Source organism: Carcharodon carcharias, chromosome 37 (assembly GCF_017639515.1).
Source record: "Carcharodon carcharias isolate sCarCar2 chromosome 37, sCarCar2.pri, whole genome shotgun sequence".
Taxonomy (NCBI): Eukaryota; Metazoa; Chordata; class Chondrichthyes; order Lamniformes; family Lamnidae; genus Carcharodon; species Carcharodon carcharias.
Window position 1 is genome coordinate 7015332 of NC_054503.1, and position 18909 is coordinate 7034240.

At 47.9% G+C, this 18909-nt stretch overlaps 1 protein-coding gene across 11 annotated transcripts in view; it reads left to right on the forward strand.

Moving 5' to 3' along the window:
* The window catches only part of zmp:0000001168 (signal-induced proliferation-associated 1-like protein 2), a 111423-nt gene extending 92514 nt beyond the window's left edge, over window positions 1-18909 (forward strand). For 6 of the 11 annotated variants that reach the window (XM_041179897.1, XM_041179892.1, XM_041179894.1 and 3 more), the window contains exons 15-16: window positions 4636-4714; window positions 5620-6181. In XM_041179897.1, coding sequence (XP_041035831.1) covers window positions 4636-4714; window positions 5620-5766 — 226 coding nt within the window. In that variant the 3' untranslated portion in view covers window positions 5767-6181. Of the gene's footprint in view, window positions 1-4635; window positions 4715-5619; window positions 6182-18641 lie in introns of those variants that run through there. The other 5 variants (XM_041179898.1, XM_041179899.1, XR_005941935.1 and 2 more) reach the window with 5 other exon arrangements.

An 18909-nucleotide genomic window follows, 5' to 3' on the forward strand; every position in this document is an offset into this window, starting at 1 on the left:
TCTGTCTGTGTGAGTATGTTTGTGTGTGTGTGTGAGTGTGTGTCTGTATGTGTATGTGTTTGTCAGTGTGTGTGTGAGTGTGTGTCTGTATGTGTGAGTATGTTTGTGTGTGTGTGTGAGTGTGTGTCTGTCTGTGTGAGTATGTTTGTGTGTGTGTGTGAGTGTGTGTCTGTATGTGTGAGTATGTGTTTGTCAGTGCGTGTGTCTGTGAGAATCACAGAATTTTAACGGCACAGAAAGAGGCCATTTGACCCATCGTGTCTGCATCAGCTCTCCAAACAAGCATTCTGACCTAGTGCCACTGCCCTTGCCTTTTCCCCGTACCCTTGCACATTGTTTCTATTTAAATGATCATCCAATGCCTTCTTGAATGCCTCGATTGAACCTGCCTCTACCACACTTCCAGGTGGTGCATTCCAGACCCGAGCCACTCATTGTGTGAAAAAGTTTTTTCTCACGTCACATTTGCTTCTTCTGCAAATCACTTTAAATCTGTGCCCCCTCATTCTTGATCCTTCTACAAGTGGGAACAGCTTCTCCCTATCTACTCTGTCCAGCCCTCTCATGATTTTGAACCTCTCTATCAAATCTCCTCTTAGCCTTCTTCTCTCCAACAGTCCCAACTTCTCCAATCTATTCTCATAGCTGAAGTTTCTCATCCCTGGAATCATTCTTGTAAACCTCTTCTGCATTCTCTCCAAAGTGTTCACATCCTTCCTATAATGTGGTGCCCAGGACTGTACACAATATTCCAGCTGAGTTCTAACAAGTGTCTTATATAAATTCAGCATAACCTCCCTGCTCTCGTATTCTAAGCCCTTATCAATAAAGCCCAGGATACTTTGCTTTATTAACTGCTTTCCCCATCTGTCCTGTTACCTTCAATGATCCATGCACATATACACCCAAGTCTTTCTGCTCCTGCACCCTCTTCAAAATTCCACCCCTTATTTTATATTGTCTGTCCATGTTCTTTGTACCAAAATGCATCACCTCACACTTCTCCACAGTGAACTTCATCTGCCACCTCAACAAAAACAGAATTACCTGGAAAAACTCAGCAGGTCTGACAGCATCGGCAGAGAAGAAAAGAGTTGACGTTTCGAGTGCTCATGACCCTTCGACAGAACTTGAGTTCGAGTCCAAGAAAGAGTTGAAATATAAGCTGGTTTAAGGTGTGTGTGTGTGGGGGGGGGGGGGGGGAGAGAGAGAGAGAGAGAGAGAGAGAGAGAGAGAGAGAGAGAAGTGGAGGGGGGGTGTGGTTGTAGGGACAAACAAGCAGTGATAGAAGCAGATCATCATCTGCTTCTATCACTGCTTGCTTGTCCCAACAACTCCCCCCCACCCCCCCGCCACTTCTCTCCCCCCAACCCCTTGAACCAGCTTATATTTCACCCCTTCACTATTTTTACTTAGTTCTGCTGAAGGGTCATGAGGACTTGAAATGTCAACTGTGCTCTTCTGCGCCAATACTGCCGGACCTGCTGAGTTTTTCCAGGTATTTCTGTTTCTGTTTTTGTTTTGGATTTCCAGCATCCGCAGTTCTTTGCTTTTATCTCTTGAAGTTCCACACCACCCTCCTCGCAGTTCACAACACTCCCAAGCTTCGTATCATCTGCAAACTTTGAAATTGTCCGCTGCACACCAAGATCTAGATCATTAATATATAATCAGGAAAAGCAAGAGTCCCAATACCAACCCCTGGGGAACTCTACTACAAACCTTCCTCTAGCCTGAAAAACATCCATTGACCATTACTCTCTGCTTCCTATTTTTCAACCAATTTTATATCCACATTTCTACTGTCCCTTTTATTCCATGAACAATAACTTCTCTCTCAAGTCAGTTGTGTGGCACTCTGTCAAATGCCTTTTGAAAGCCCATGTACACCACATTAACAGCATTACCCTCATCCACCTTTTCTGTTACCTCTTCAAAAAACTCCATCAGGTTAGTTAAACATGATTTCCTCTATAGAAATCCATGCTGGCTCTTCCTTATCAACTCATTTTTTCCATGTGACTACTAATTCTATCCCCAATAATTGTCTCTAGAATCTTGCCCACCACTGAAGTTAAACTGACTGGTCTGTATTGCTGGGCCTATCCTTACAGCCTTTTTTGAACAAGGACATAATGTTTGCAATTCTCCACTCCTCTGGCACCATCCCTGAGTCTAGAGATGACTGAAAAATGGCCAGTTCCCCTGTGATTTCTACTTTCACCTCCTTCAATATCCTTGGATGTATCTCATCCAGTCACCGTGCCTTGTCAACTTTAATTACCCACAATCTATTCCCTCCTTATCAATTTCTAGAGACAGAGTTTCCTCATCTGTCACCATGGCCTGGGAGGCATCTGCCTCCTTGGTAAAGACAGATGCAAAGTATTAATTTAATACCTCAGGCATGGCCTCTTTGTCCATGGGTAAATTCCCTTTTAGGTCCCTAATCAGCCTTGTGTGTGTGTGTGTGTATGTGTATGTCTGTGTATGAGTGTGAGTGTATGTGTGTATATGTGTGTCTGTGTGTGTATATGTGTGTGCACCTGTGTGTGTCTGTGTGTGTCTGTGTGTGCGTGTATATGTGTATGTGTAGATGTGTATATATATGTGTCTATGTATGTGTATCTGTGTGTGTCTCTGTGTGAGCGTATATATGTGTGTCTGTGCCTGTGTCTATATATGTGCGTATGTATATCTATGTGTGTTTGTGTGTCCGCGTGTGTATATGTGTGTGTGTGTGTCTGTGTGTGTGTGTCTGTGTGTGCATGTATATGTGTGTGTGCGTGTATATATGTATGTGTAGATGTGTATATATATGTGTCTATGTATGTGTATCTGTGTGTGTGTCTATGTCTGTGTGTATATATGTGCGTATGTATATGTGTGTGTGTGTGTCTGTGTGTGTGTGTGTCTGTGTATATGTGCGTCTGTGTGTGTATATGTGCGTATGTATATCTGTGTATATGTGTGTCTGTGTGTGTGTGCATGTATATGTGTGTGTGTGAGCGTGTATATGTGTGTGTGTCTATGTATATGTGTGTGTCTGTGTGTATGTGCGTATGTATGTCTGTGTGTGTGTGTGTGTGTGTGTCTGTGTGTTTGTGTGTATATGTGTGTGTATGTGTGTGTGTGTATATGTGCGTATGTATATCTGTGTGTGTTTGTGTGTCTGTATGTGTGTGATTTTAAGCCTGAGATCCCATCAGCCAATATTTTGGGGAAGAACACAGGAGTTCTCCCTGGTGTCCTTGATCTCTGATCATCCCTAAATATCACAATTCTGTTGGTGGGAGCTTGCTGTGCACAAATTGGCAGCTGCATTTCCTATATTACACTTCAAAAAGTTCTTCATTGGTGTTTTGGGAGGTCCTGAGGTTGTGGAGGGGCCCACGGAAATGCAGAATTTTCTTTCTTTCCCTCTTCAAATGGTCAAAGCGAGGGATCACAGTGTGAGAGAGAGAGAGAGAGAGAGAGGGAAAGTGGGGTGGGGACAGGTGTTTAGGGGCTGCAATGTCCCCTGGCTGCCTGCTGGCGGCAGTGCTGAGACCAGTGCTGTGTAACAGCGCGATGCTGCCACCTGGAGGCCCCTATCAGTTACTGTCAGGGAGCTGAAGGGAGGGAAGATTGAGGCTCATAGCCGCTCGCTCCCACTCACCCTCCCCACTCAACGCCTTCCAGCCGTACACTGCCCCCCCCATACCCTGCCCAAACCAGGCCTTGCCTGACTCCCCGCACCCAATCAGGGGCAGGATGGGTCGAGATCAGAAAGCCTCTGTGTCCGGCCAGAGGGGGTGCCGCAGGTGCTGAGCTGGTAAAGCTCTGACAGGGCATTGCTTGAGGCTTCAAAAAGTCTCAGTGCTCCCTGGGGGTTAAGGTGGGGGGAGGGTGGGGGGGGGTGTTGAGGCGGGGGGGTGTTAGGGGCGTGCGGTGTGGACTGGAGAAGCCCCCTGCGTCTGATTCAATGGTTGAACCACTGTCTCCTCTTTCCTCTCCATGCTGGTGGAATATCTGAGTGGTTTTTTTTTTCCTCGTTCATGGGATGTGGGTGTCACTGGCTAGACCTAAATGCCCTTGCTCAGAGGGCGTTTAAGAGTCGACCACCTTGCTGTGGGGTCTGGAGTCACATGTAGGCCCAGACCGGGTAAGAACAGCAGATTTCCTTCTCCTAAAGGGGTATTAGTGGAACCAGATGGGTTTTTTACAACAATCGACAATGGTTTCATGGTCGTCATTAATTCCAGATTTTTATTGAATTCGAATTTCACCATCCACTGTGGTGGGATTCGAACCCCAGTCCCTAGAGCATCACCCTGAGTCCCTGGATTTCTAGTGCAATGAGGAAAAGTTGGACTGAGTCACAACAGCCCCCATGGTTGAATAGCCTGCTATCCCCCACCTTCTGGGTTCAGCGATGAGGGAGGGGTGGGAATTGGGGGGGTGGGGGGTGGGGGTGTGTGTAGCCAAGGCCTGTGGAAGCCAGAAGGGAGAATCAGAACCTAAAGAGAAGGATGAATGGAAAATCTCGAGGAGGGAGTGGAAAATGGAATTTCCACGATGATTGGGGATTTGTTGGGCCTGTTATTTAATCATCTTGCTTCCCTCTCTCCCCCACCCCCCCCCCACCCCGCCCAGTCAATCTCCGACCCTCCTCAGTGAGAAGGTGGTTCATTTGGAAGCCATCGTCAAACAGCTGCATGAGAAGCTGATGAAGGTGAGACAACGCGAGTCAAACAGGGGGGTCATCGTCCTGAGCGAGCCCACTCAGCGGTGGGAGATCGGGGGGGGGAGGGCACAGCCTCACAGGAAGTGAGGGGAGAAGAGCCCCAATCTCTCATCATGTGGGCCCCTTAAAACCAGTGCAAAAAATACACTCCCTACAACCCACAGGATACCGTAGAGAGAGCTTTACTCTGTATCTAACCCCGTGCTGTACCTGTCCTGGGAGTGTTTGATGGGGACAGTGTAGAGGGAACTTTACTCTGTATCTAACCCCATGCTGTACCTGTCCTGGGAGTGTTTGATGGGGACAGTGTAGAGGGAGATTTACTCTATATCTAACCCCGTGCTGTACCTGTCCTGGGAGTGTTTGATGGGGACAGTGTAGAGGGAGATTTACTCTATATCTAACCATGTGCTGTACCTGTCCTGGGAGCGTTTGATGGGGACAGTGTAGAGGGAGATTCACTCTGTATCTAACCCTGTGCTGTACCTGTCCTGGGAGTGTTTGATGGGGATGGTGTAGAGGGAGCTTTACTCTGTATCTAACCCCGTGCTGTACCTGTCCTGGGAGTGTTTGATGGGGACAGTGTAGAGGGAGATTCACTCTGTATCTAACCCTGTGCTGTACCTGTCCTGGGAGCGTTTGATGGGGACAGTGTAGAGGGAGATTCACTCTGTATCTAACCCTGTGCTGTACCTGTCCTGGGAGTGTTTGATGGGGACAGTGTAGAGGGAGCTGTACTCTGTATCTAACCCCGTGCTGTACCTGTCCTGGGAGTGTTTGATGGGGATGGTGTAGAGGGAGCTTTACTCTGTATCTAACCAGGCTGTGGTGTGAATTCCTGCCAATATTCTGTGAAATATAAAGATGGTTTTCTTTTTATTTTGGAAAATCAGGAGAAAGAAGACAAGGCAGAGCTGGAGACTGAGGTAGAGCTGCTCCGACAGAATAACCAGCGTCTGCACCAGGAGTCACAGACCACGGTGTGCCACCTCTTAAAAGTAACTGAATTGCTATGCAGAACTGCGCCAAAGCCTTCTTAACCTCCATGGAGTAGCAGGGAGTGAGGATTTGCTGGCCCACTGTACTTGAGTGGGATTTGCCTCCCAAGGAGAGGAAATTCTCCCTGGCTTTGTTTCCGGAATCTTCCAGTGCCGGTGTGCCGCTCCGTCAGAATTCCGTGTGTTCTTTTGTTTTCTCTCTATTCTTGTCTCCGTCTTTTCTTTTGCTGCGGTTGAAGGAACATTCCCAGCTCCGTCAACGCTGACCGGACACTGCAAGCGTTTCTCGGGGAGTCTAACCACTGCCCCTCCTGGTTATTACCCGGTTAAGACGGGGATCCTTTCTGCAGCCGCTTCAGAGGAACAGGAGTTAGTCATTCGGCCCGTCTGCTCTGTGCTGCCCCGCTCGAGCCTCCTCCCCACCGCCCCCCCGCCACCCCCCTCCATCTCACCCCATCACCATATCCTTCAATCCTGTCTCCTTCGTGTGTTTATCCAGCTTCCCCCTTAAATGTATCGATGCTATCCACCTCGACCACTCCCTGTGGGAGCGAGTCTCACATTCTCCCCACTCTCTCTGGGTGAAGGAGTTCCTCCTGAATTTCCCCATTGGATTTATTAGCGACTGTCTTATTTCCACAGCTCCTAGCTTCGGATTCCAGAATATCACCTCTCTTGTCTCCCGAACTTGATAACTTCATAGGCCCTATCTGTAGCTTGTTGGGAGAGGGAGTATTGAGCGATATCGGACAAACGCTGGCAGATTGAGTTGAGGCAGATGTCGGACATGTCCTAAGTGAGTAGGGTCAAGGGTCAGGGTGGCCATTTCCAGATGTTTAATTTCCACAGTGCGTTTTACCCTTAATTAACTGACATTTCCTTTCATAATTACAAGTGAAATATATATATATATTTTTTAAGCTATTGATATAGGTCAACCTGCAACATTGGGGCTTGAATAAGTCGAAAGTGACAGAGGTCAAAGGTTGGCATTTCAGCCTGGTCCTTGCCGCATGCTCTGGGTCGGCATGGATGGGGGCACAGGTCATTGGTGGGGGGAGGGGGAGGGGAAGGGAAGGGAGGGGTGAGATAATACGTGGAGCCTGGCGTGTGGTTAGCGTGTGCGTCACGTGCCGCTCGTTAGCGTGTGGAAATGATGGCGGGAAGGGGGTGCGGAGATGCCGGTTTCTCTCGCCTGCGAGCACCTGCGCTCCGGCCAGGAGCGGGGAAGGGGCGCAGCGGGTGCTGTTTCTGTCCACGAGGGGAGAGATCCAGGGTGGGTGCTTCAAGAAAGGGCAGGGAGGGAGCGAACCTCCCTCCTCCGCTTATCCCTCCTCCGCTTAAATCTAAATAGTTGTGGAAAACGGCCCAGGGTTTTCCCTTAGCTTTTCTTGTAACATCGTCCAAGGTCATACAGAAAATCTTGAAATAAACAACAAGGTGTTAACATCTTTTCCTTTAAATGTCTGCTTATTGTTTTTATGCATCAGAAAGGGAATGGGTCCTGGCGAATGCTTCTCCGATCAGGGTGAGCCACAGTAAAACCAGTGATGGCCCCATGGTAACTGTGGCTTGGTTCTGCTATCAGTCATTATCCCGCCGGTGGTAATTGTCAGGAAAATCCCAGGCCCCTCCATCTATCAGGAAAATCCCAGGCCCCTCCATTCATCAGGAAAATCCCAGGCCCCTCCACCATCAGGAAAATCCCAGGCCCCTCCATTCATCAGGAAAATCCCAGGCCCCTCCATTCATCAGGAAAATCCCAGGCCCCTCCATTCATCAGGAAAATCCCAGGCCCCTCCATTCATCAGGAAAATCCCAGGCCCCTCCATTCATCAGGAAAATCCCAGGCCCCTCCACCATCAGGAAAACCCCAGGCCCCTCCATTCATCAGGAAAATCCCAGGCCCCTCCATTCATCAGGAAAATCCCAGGCTCCTCCACCATCACGAAAATCCCAGGCCCCTCCACCATCAGGAAAATACCAGGCCCCTCCGTTCATCAGGAAAATACCAGGCCCCTCCGTTCATCAGGAAAATCCCAGGCCCCTCCATTCATCAGGAAAATCCCAGGCTCCTCCACCATCAGGAAAATCCCAGGCCCCTCCACCATCAGGAAAATACCAGGCCCCTCCGTTCATCAGGAAAATCCCAGGCCCCTCCATCCAACAGGAAAATCCCAGGCCCCTCCACCATCAGGAAAATACCAGGCCCCTCCGTTCATCAGGAAAATCCCAGGCCCCTCCATTCATCAGGAAAATCCCAGGCCCCTCCATCCAACAGGAAAATCCCAGGCCCCTCCACCATCAGGAAAATCCCAGGCTCCTCCACCATCAGGAAAATCCCAGGCCCCTCCACCATCAGGAAAATCCCAGGCCCCTCCATTCATCAGGAAAATCCCAGGCCCCTCCATTCATCAGGAAAATCCCAGGCCCCTCCGTTCATCAGGAAAATCCCAGGCCCCTCCATCCAACAGGAAAATCCCAGGCCCCTCCACCATCAGGAAAATCCCAGGCCCCTCCATCTATCAGGAAAATCCCAGGCCTCTCCAGCCAAGAACTGAAGTTCACTCCACACTCACTGGAATGTGATTTTGTATGATCAGTCTGTGATGCATCGATCTCTTTCCACAGGTACCCTCGACTGTAACCGTTGAACCTATCATCCATTTTAAACTCCCCCTATCAAATGCACTCTACCCTATCATTGACTCTCCCCACACATTTCATCTCCTTCCACAGCCCACATACACTCAACCCTATCATGGATTCTGTTCTCATGACTCCACCACACATCCTCAGCTTGTGGTCCTCCATCCAGACCCATGTTCCTGAATCCAGGTCCCCTGTGTCTCAGGAGGTATTTAACCATCTCGATCTTTCCCAGTGCCGCCAGTCACGATACTGCTCTCAATGCGGGGGTGAGGCAGCCCCCAGACGCAACATCCTTGACGTCTGAGGAGAAACATTAACCCTCTCAGACCCGGCTGTGTTGGTATTAGGGTCCTACAGTTGTCACGCTCTGTACAGCCTCTTCCCATCTCAATCTACAAAAAAGCCATTGGGACAGTACAAATATAATTAAAAAGGCTATTAGGGTATTAGTCCTTCTCTGTTAATTCATTCACGGGGTGTGGACATCATTGTCTGGGTCAGCATTTATTGCCCATCCCTAATTACCCCTTGAGAAGGTGGTGGTGAGCTGCCTTCTTGAGCCGCTGCAGTCCATGTGGTGTAGGTACACCCACAGCGCTGTTAGGGAGGGAGTTCCAGGATTTTGACCCAGCGACAGTGAAGGAACGGCCGATATATTTCCAAGTCAGGATGGTGTGCGGCTTGGAGGGGAACTTGCAGGTGGTGGTGTTCCCATGTGTCTGCTGCCCTTGTCCTTCTAGATGGTAGTGGTTGCGGGTTTGGGAGGTGTTCTTGAAGAAGCCTTGGTGAGTTGCTGCAGTGCATCTTGTAGATGGTACACACACTGCTGCTACTGTGCGTCGGTGGTGGAGGCAGTGAATCTTGAAAGTGGTGGATGGGGAGCCAATCAAACAGGGCTGCTTTGTTCTGGATGGTGTTGAGCTTCTTGAGTGTTGTGGGAACTGCCCTCATCCAGGCAAGTGAAGAGTATCCCATCACACTCCTGACTTGTGCCTTGTAGATGGTGGACAGGCTTTGGGGAGTCAGGAGGTGAGTTACTCACCACAGGATTCCCAGCCTCTGACCTGCTCTTGTAGCCACAGTATTTATATGGCTGGTTCAGTTCAGTTTATGGTCAACAGGATGTTGAAAGGGGGGGAGTCAGCATTGGTAAAGTTATTGAATTGCAAGGGGAAATGGTTAGGTTCTGTCTTGTTGGAGATGGTCATTGCCTGACACTTGTGTGGCACGAATGTTACTTGTCACTTGTCAGCCCAAACCTATATATTGTCCAGGTCTTGCTGCATTCGGACATGGACTGCTTCAGTATCTGAGGAGTCGCAAATGGTGCTGAACATTGTGCAATCATCAGCGAACATCCCCACTTCTGACCTTATGATGGAAGGAAGGTCATTGATGAAGCAGCTGAAGATGGTTGGGCCGAGGACACCACCCTGAGGAACTCCTGCAGTGATGTCCTGGAGCTGAGATAACCGACCTCCAACAACCACAACCATCTTCCTTTGTGCTGGGTATGACTCCAACCAGTGGAGAGTTTTCCCCCTGATTCCCATTGACTCCAGTTTTGCCAGGGCTCCTTGATGCCACACTCAGTCAAATGCTGCCTTGATGTCAAGGGCAGTCACTCTCACCTCACCTCGGGAGCTCAGCTCTTTTGTCCATGTTTGAACCAAGGCTGTAATGAGGTCAGGAGCTAAGTAGCCCTGGCGGAACACCAATTGGGTGTCAGTGAACAGGTTAAGTGCCGCTTGATAGCACTGTCAACGACACCTTCCATCGCTCTACTGATGATCGAGAGTAGACTGGCTGGGATTAGATTTGTCCTGATTTCCAGGACTCCTTTCAAGAGAGCATGAATACAAAGGAGAACTGGTTATGTTATAGCTGTAAAAGTGTTGGTCAGACCCCTTCTGGAATACTGCATTCAGTTCTGAGAACTGCCCCACAGGAAAGATATTCTGGCCTCGGTGGGGGTACATCTCAGATACCAGAATGAAAATCTGCATTGGAGTGCTGCTTTGGATGCAGAGAGTATGAAGTGGGAGTTTGGTGAGTGAGGGAATTCGGTGAAGAGGGGAAGGAGGTGCTCCTTTTTCTACCTTTTTTCAGCCTCCAGTAGTTGGCTCTTATTTCAGTAAAGGGGAAGAAGCTGATTGGTGAGTAACTGGTAAGTTATTCTACTTATTCTAATTGTAATAAATAGTTTTTAAAGTTTTTAAAGTTAAAGTATGGCAGGTCAGCTCAGGTGAGTGGAATGTGCATCCTGCAACATGTGGGAAGTCACGGACTCACCATGTGTGCTAGACAAACACATCTACAGGAATTGTCACCATCTGCAGAAGCTTGAGCTCTAGATGTTGGAACTTGAGCGGTTGGAGTCACTGTTGTGCATCCGTGAGGCAGAGAACTCTATGGATAGCACATTTAGGGAGGTGGTCACACTGTAGGTTAGGACCGTACAGGCAGAGAGGGAATGGGTGACCACCAGGCAGCCTAAAAGAACCAGGCAGGTAGTGCAGGAGTCTCCTGGGTCAATCTTGCTTGCTAATCGGTTTTACGTTTTGGATGTTGGTAAGACTGATGGTTCCTCAAGAGATTGTAGCTAGAGCCAAGTTCGTGGTACCATGGGTAGCTCAGCTACACAGGAGGGAAAGAAGAAGAGTGAGAGATCAATAGTGATAGGGGATTCCATAGTCAGGGGATCAGACAGGTGTTTCTCTGGCCGTAGACCTGACTCCAGGTTGGTGTGCTTTCTCCTGGTGACAGGGTGAAGGATGTCATGGAGCAACTGCAGGACATCCTTCTGGAGGAGGGTGACCAACCAGAGGTTGTGGTCCACGTTGGAACCAACGATGTAGGTAGGCAGAGGGATGAGGTCCTGAAAGCAGATTTTAGGGAGTTCGGAAGGTAATTAAAAAGCAGGACTTCATGAGCAGTAATCTCAGGATTACTCCCAGTGCCACGTGCTAGGGAGCACAGAAATAGGAGGATTGAGCGTTTAAACATGTTTTTGGAGAACTGGTGTAAGAGGGAGGGCAAACGGATTTCTGAGGCATTGGGATAGGTTCTGGGGCAGATGGGGAGGGTTACAGCTTGACTGGATCGGGACTAATATTCTCTCAGGGAGATTTGCTAGCGCTGATGGGGAGGGTTTAAACTAGCTTGTCGGGGTGGGGGCTGGGAACCTGAGGGGTGGCCCAAATTGGAAGGAAGTAAAGTTGGTCACAGGAAGTAGAAAGGTAGCAAGTGAAATTCGAAGGCAGGCGAAACGAAGGCAAGCATCAACTAGACTTAGAATGCGGAATAATGTCAAAAAGACAAAGTTAAGGGCACTCTGCCTGAATGGGCACAGCATTCGCAACAAGGTAGATGACTTAAAGGCACAAAAGGAGGTAAATGGGTCTGAACTAATTGCCATTATGGAAAAGTGGCTACAAGGTGACCAAGACTGGGAGTGGAATATTCGAGGATATTAGACATTTAAGAAAGACAGGCAAAAATGAAAAGGATGTGCTGTTGCGCTGATCATAAGGGATGGGATCATTAGTTCATTAGTGAGGAAGGATCTCAGGTTGGAGGAATAAAATGTGGAATCCGTTTGGCTGGAGTAAAGAAACAGCAAAGGGCAGCAGATATTGGTTGGAGTTGTTTATCGGCCTCCAAACAGTAGTGGTAATGTGTGGGGCATAGTATTAATCAAGAGATGAGAGAAACATGTAGCATGGGCGATACACTAATCATGGATGACTTCAATCTGCATTTAGACTGGGTAAGTCTAATGAACACTAATGCTGGGGAGGATGGGTTTTTGGAGCGTGTTAGAGATGATTTTCTAGAGCAGTATGTTGAGGAACTGACCAGGGAACAGATTATTTTAGATCCAGTATTATGTAACGAGAAAGGGCTAATTAATACTCTTGTTGCAAAAGGACCTTTAGGGATGAGTGACCATAAAATGATAGAATTTTACACTATGTCTGAAAGTGAGGCAGTTCACTCTGAAGCCAGGGTTTTATATTTGAACAAAGGAAATTATGGAGGTATGAGAGGCAAATTGGCTGAGGTGGATTGGGAAAATATATTAAAAGGGATGATGGTACACAAGCAATGGATAGTCTTTAAAGAACGATTGCATAGTTTACAGCAACTATACATTCCTTCAAGACACAACCCCCCCCCCCCAACCCCCCCACAAGAAAGTCAGTCAACTGTGGCTAACAAAGGAAGTTAAGGGTTGTATAAAAGTAAAAAATAAGGCCAATAGAGTTGCCAGGAGTAGTAGTAAACCTGAGGCTTGGAAGGATTTTAGAATCCAGCTAAGGAGGGCCAAGAACTGATAAAGAAAGGGAGAACAGAATATGAATATTAACTAGCAAAAGGCATAAAAACGGACTGTAAAAGCTTCTCCCGGTACATAAAAAGGAAACATTTGGGGCCAAGACAAATGTGGGTCCATCACAGGCAGAATCAGGTGAGTTTATAATGGGGAATAGAGAAAGGGCAGAGAAGCGAAATGGTCACATTGCGTCTGTCTTCACTGAGGATGATACAGGAAATCTCCCGGAGTTAGAGTTCCGAGGGACTAGGGTGAACGAGGAATTGAAGGAGATTAGTATGGCCGTAAAAAAGAGAGTTGTTTTGCTGAAGGTTTTAGTCTTGCGCTATTCAGGGCTATCCACAAGAAAACCAAATGTAAAGAGAGCAACAATTTGTACTGTTTACAATTTATTCTGTTTACATATCGATAGCAATGCTGTGTGCATGTGCTCATTTGACATTGCTAGCCTATTGACCAATGTTCCACTTAAGGAAGCCACAGATACTTGTGCTGCATCCGCCACCATTGAGTGAATCAGTACTCATTAAGATTATGAACTTGGCAACTGGTGCAGTTGAGTTCCGTTTTAATGACATCATGTAGGCCCAAAGAGATGGCGTTGCCATGGGATCCCTTCTAGGCCCAGCTCTCGCCAACATCTCTGTTGGGTTCGATTAAAAACATGTCTTCAATGGAATGACACACAACCTCCTACCCCTCGCATATTTTCGATAGGTGGAGGGTATGTTTGCTATATTTAAATCCACAGCTGCATGTAATAATCTCCTCAGATGTCTTAATGGGCTCCATCCTGTGCTCAAATTCACCTTTGAAATCTGCCAGGGGATTCTCTACCAGGGTCTACCACAAGCCGACCTTCACTGGTCAACATACACGTTGGGATTCTTACAGTTCCACACGCTATAAGATTGGTCTTATCAGCAACCTCGTGAATAGAGTCTGGGCCATTTACTCACATTCCCAGCTTGATGCTGAAATAGGGGCATCAAAGGCATCCTGAGGGATACTGGCTACCCTGATCAGATCACGCAAACTCATGAACGGGCCTAAGGCCGTCACTTTCAGCCCTGAAAGGTGTCCAGTCTACCTCAGATCACCCCAGAAGGGTAAGGTACCTCAAAAATTTGAGCAGCAGGTGAAGCTAGCTGGTTCACGCTGCTACTATGCAGTAGCAACATGAGTGGTATTCGCCACTTACAGGATATTGCTGTCAAGCCAAAAAGACGTTCTGCCTATCACACAAATGAATCATGCGGTGCATGAATTTCAGGACCAGTGTGATGCTCGGTATGTAGGCCACACGTCCCAAAGACTGGTGGATCGTATCAAACAGCGTGTCCCAGCCGCTGTTCACATGGGCAGGGTACTGACCGTACCCAACCAGCCCATGCTTGCAAAACTCAACACACAGTGTCCAATATTAGATGTGATTCCGTGATTGGACAACATTTGCTAAATAATCCTCAGTCTGCTAGGAATTACGCTAACAACCAATTTAAGATTGTTAGTTGGGTTCGCAGTCTGGCACATTTGCGTGTACTGGAAGCTACACCCATTAATACACAGAGCCCTGTTCTTTGCAGACAGAAAGAACATGTACACACATTGCACCTGTTTCAGCTAAACTAAATAAGTGACAGCCGTTCACTGGTTCATTCCTCAGGGCAAAGCCTTGACCGCTCAGAGTTAAGCTGCCTGGTTTAAATTTTAAACAATGTTTGGCAGTCAACTGTCAGCCATCATTAACTGGTGCATTCTCCATGACAACACCTCCACCTGTCAGAGTCCACTTCCCAACCAGTCAGCACTCTCTTCTCATACAGTATAAATTGTTGTTCCCTTTATATTCAGTATTCTTGCAAATTGTCCTGAGGAGTGCAAGACAAAAAGCTTCGACAAAAAAGGTCTCTTTTTTTTTTCAGCAATACTCAGGTTCTGTGCTACCAAGCGACTATTCGAAATTAATATTAGTAAGAAGGTTGTACTGGAGAAATTAATGGGACTGAAGGTTGATAAGTCCCTGGGACCTGATATTTTACATCCCAGAGTGATGAAAGAGGTAGCTATGAAGATAATGGATGCATTGGCAGTCACCTTCCAAAATTCCATAGATTCTGGAATGGTTTGTGCAGTCGTCACCCAATATTTAAGAAGGGAGGGAGAGAGAAAGCAGGGAACTACTGACCTGTTATCCTTACATCAGTAGTAGGGAACATGCTAGAATCTGTTGTGAAGGATGTAATAAATGGATTCTTGGATAATCATGATCTGATTGGGAATTGTCAACATGGATTTATGAATGGCTCAATTAACCTGTTGGAGCCTTTGAGGATGCTAGTAACAGAATTGATTTAGGGGGAGTCGGTGGCTGTCATGGACTTGGATTTTCAGAAGGTTTTCGATTAAGTCCCCCCACAGGAGGTTGGTTAGCAAAATTAAAGCACATGGGATAGGAGGTTATACACTGGCATGGATTAAGGAAAGACTAAAAGGCACAAAACAGAGGGTAGGAATAAGCAGGTCATTCTCTCGTTGACAGGCTGTGACTGGTGGGGTACCACAAGGGTCAGTACTTGGGCCCCAGCTGTTCACAATATACATCAATGATTTGGATGTGGGAACCAAACGTGTTATTCCCAAGTTTGCGGAGCTAGGGCGGGACTATGAGTTGTGAGGAAGATGCAAAAAGGATTCAAGGGGATTTGGACAGACTTAGAGAGTGGGCAAGAACATGGCAGATGGAATATAATGCGGAAAAATGTGAGATGATCCACTTTGGTAGAAGGAACAGATGTGCAGAGTATTTCTTAAATGGTAAGAGATTAGAAAGTGTAAATGTACAGAGGGATCTGGGTGTCCTTGTCCATAAGGCACTGAAGGCTAACATGCAGGTGCAGGAAGCTATTAGGAAAGCTAATGGAATGTTAGCCTTTATCACAAGGTGATTTGAGTACAGGGGCCGTGAAGTCTTGCTTCACTTGTATAGGACCTTGGCTAGACCGCACCTGAAGTATTTACCTCAGGAAGGATATTATTGCCAGAGAGGGAGGGTAACAAAAGTTCACCAGAGAGATTGGGGAAACTGGGCCTGTATTCTCCAGAGCTTCGGAGAATGAGAGGTGATCTCATTGAAACGTACAAAAGGCCTAAACGAATAAGACAGGCCAGATGCAGGTAAGATGTTTCCCCTAATTGGGGAACCCGGGGATACAATTTCAAAATAAGGGGGAAACCAATTAGGACTGAGATGAGGAGAACCTTTCCACCAGAGGGTGGTGAATCTTTGGAATTCTCTACCGCAGGGCGCTATGAATGATCAGTCATTGAGTATGTTTAAAGCAGAGATTGGCAGATTTCTAAATACCAGTGACATAAAGGGATAGTGTGGGGAAAAAGGCATTGAAGTGGATGATCAGCCATGACTGTATTTAGCAGCAGGGCAGGCTCAATGGGCTGAATGGCCTTTTCCTGCTCCTTTATTCATACAAAACTGCGGTTAAAGGAGTTAAATTATGAGGACAGATTGCATTGATGTGGCTTGTACTACCTTGAATATAGAAGATTCAAGCGCTTAAAAGGATTTAGAATAGTGCAGCACAGAAGGAGGTCCTTCACTCCATCGAGTATGTGCTGGCTCTTTAGAAGATCAATTCCCTCCCCACCACCACCACTCTTCTCCCTGTGCTCCTGCAATTTTTTTCCACAAATATTTATTGAGCTCCACCGGAATCTGTATCCACCAGCCTAACAGGGAGTGTATTCTAAACCACTCGATGCGCGAAAATGTTTACATAAGAAGTGGAGCAGGAGTGGGCCATTCGGCCCCTCCCCTGAGCCTGCCTTCCTGCTGCCTCTAGTTCTCTCGCTTTGAGCTGGTGACCTTTGACATTGGAAACACGTTTCTCTTCATTTTCTCTGTCTTAAATCCTTCATGATTTTAAATGCCCCCCACCCCATCAAACCTCTTCCCACTCCAGTTGCTCGCGGAAATGAAGCCCTCTGAAACCATTCTGGCAAATCTCTTCTCTATCCCACCCACCCCTTCATTTGCTTCCTAAAGGGGGTGTTGAGTCCAAACTGGATACTGGATGCAACCACCCCCCCCCCCACTCCCCCACTGGAGCCTGACTAATGGTTAATGAAGGCTTAGCTTAGCTTAGCTTCTGCTTCTATTTATAAAGCCCAGCTTGCCTTTTTTAAAAATTCATGGATGTGGGCATCACTGGCTAGGCCAGCATTTATTACCCATCCCTAATTGCCCTTGTTCAGAGGGCATGTCGGCCAGACCAGGTAAGGGCAGCAGATTTCCTTCCCTAAAGGGGGGCATTAGTGAGTTTTTCCAACAATCAGCAAAGGTTTCATAGCCATCATTAGCCTTTTCATTTTTATTGAATTCAAATTCAGTGGGACTCGAACCCCAGGCCCCAGAGCATTACCCTGGGTCTCTGGTCTAGTGACGCCACCACCTCCCCCTGCTATTTTGCCTTATTATTTTTAAGCTGTTCTGCCACCTTCAACGATTTAAAGTTTATCTTTTAGAATGGATTTAAAGAAAGTGGAAGGAAAGACAGAGTCTCAGAGAAGGGCACGAAAATGTTGATGTGGGCACCTGGAAAAGGAGGAGAAGGGGGGGTGGAGTCAGGAAAGGAGGGAGAGTGGCCAACCGGTTACAGAATTGAATTGAGGCCATTCAGCCCCGCCGCACCTGTGCCAGCCCTCGGCAAGAGCGACCCTGGCCATTCCCGCTCACCCGTTCCCCCCTCCCCAGAGCCCCGCAGGGGATCAGTTCACTGTCCCGTCTCCTTTCCACCCCTCCCCAAAAGCCACAACCGAACCCACCTCCCCCACCACCCCATCCCCATCCCCCAGGGAGGAACATTCCAGACAGACAGAGAGAGAGAGAGAGAGAGAGAGAACGACTGTCACCCCTGGTGGAGGGGATCGAGCACGAGAGGCTCAAACCTTACAGTCAGAGCGGGGGGGTGGGGGTGGGGGGGGGGGTGATGTCAGGAAGCATTTCCTCAGAGAGGAGAAGGGAAGGAAGTGGAAACCTGGAGCTCCCTCCCCCGGAAATTCTGTTGTGGCCGCAGCTCAATGGGAAATTTCCAAAGTGAGATTGACAGATATTTGCTGGCAAGAAAATATTAATGGCCACAAAACTAAGATGCTGAATTGGGGTGGGGTTTTAAGAAAGCGAATTGAGCCATGATTGAATTGTGAGAGAGGCTTGAAGGGCTGATTGGCCTCCTCCTGTTCTCCTATAGCATTTTGCTGTTGCTGGGATTTGTTGGGGGTTTGGAACATGGAAAGTAGGAGCAGGCCTAAGGTCATTTGAGCCTGGGTTTGTTGGGGAGTGGTTAATGGAGCCTCAAAGCTGCACGTTATTTTCCATTTCAGTGACTGTCTTTTCCCTGGAGTGTCTGTGATGTCAACAGGGCAGGAGACTCTCATCCTGAACCAACTGATGGTAATGAGGTTCCCTCGGTTGTGGTGGGGGGGGGGGCGGTTAACTCTGCCAGGATATGCACCCTGCTAATTATTAGTCTGTGACCACCACCCCGGCCCCACCCCCCACCCCCCACCGATGCCCAGCCCCCACCTCACCCACCCCCAGGCTGAGAGAGCGCACGTAACTGGATGACGTATAGGCTGTGATGCAACTCACGGTCAAATAGCTCATCACGGATCCCATCAACACGAAAGTATTTTAATTCGGGGTGGGTGAAGGTTCTAGATGTGGGTGGGACACTCTAGGGTTCCGGGAAGGTACAATGGGTGGGATGGTACCCTGGGTGAGGGAGGGATTTGAGGCGGAGGAGTTGGGTGCTATGGGTGAGGGGAGGAACTGGAGTTGGGGAGATGCTCTAAGTGCCATTTTGTACCAGTTCATTCCTGTTTGATTGTGGCTTTTCTCTTCACTTTGCAGAGTACACACCAGGACTGGAGTTAATTAATGGTCATACTGACAGTGAGGATTAACCCGGGTCTCTCTCACAGCTGAGACCACCCTGTGACCTATCTCATCGGGAGGATTAACCAAAGGTCTCACTCACTGTGAGGATTAACCCTGGTTGCTCTCTCACCATTGATGATTAACTGTGATCTCAATAACCAATTGGATATTCTCTGTACCAATTGTCTGTGCAATAAACATAAGATGGATTCACTGCACGATCACCTCCCGGTGTTAGAGC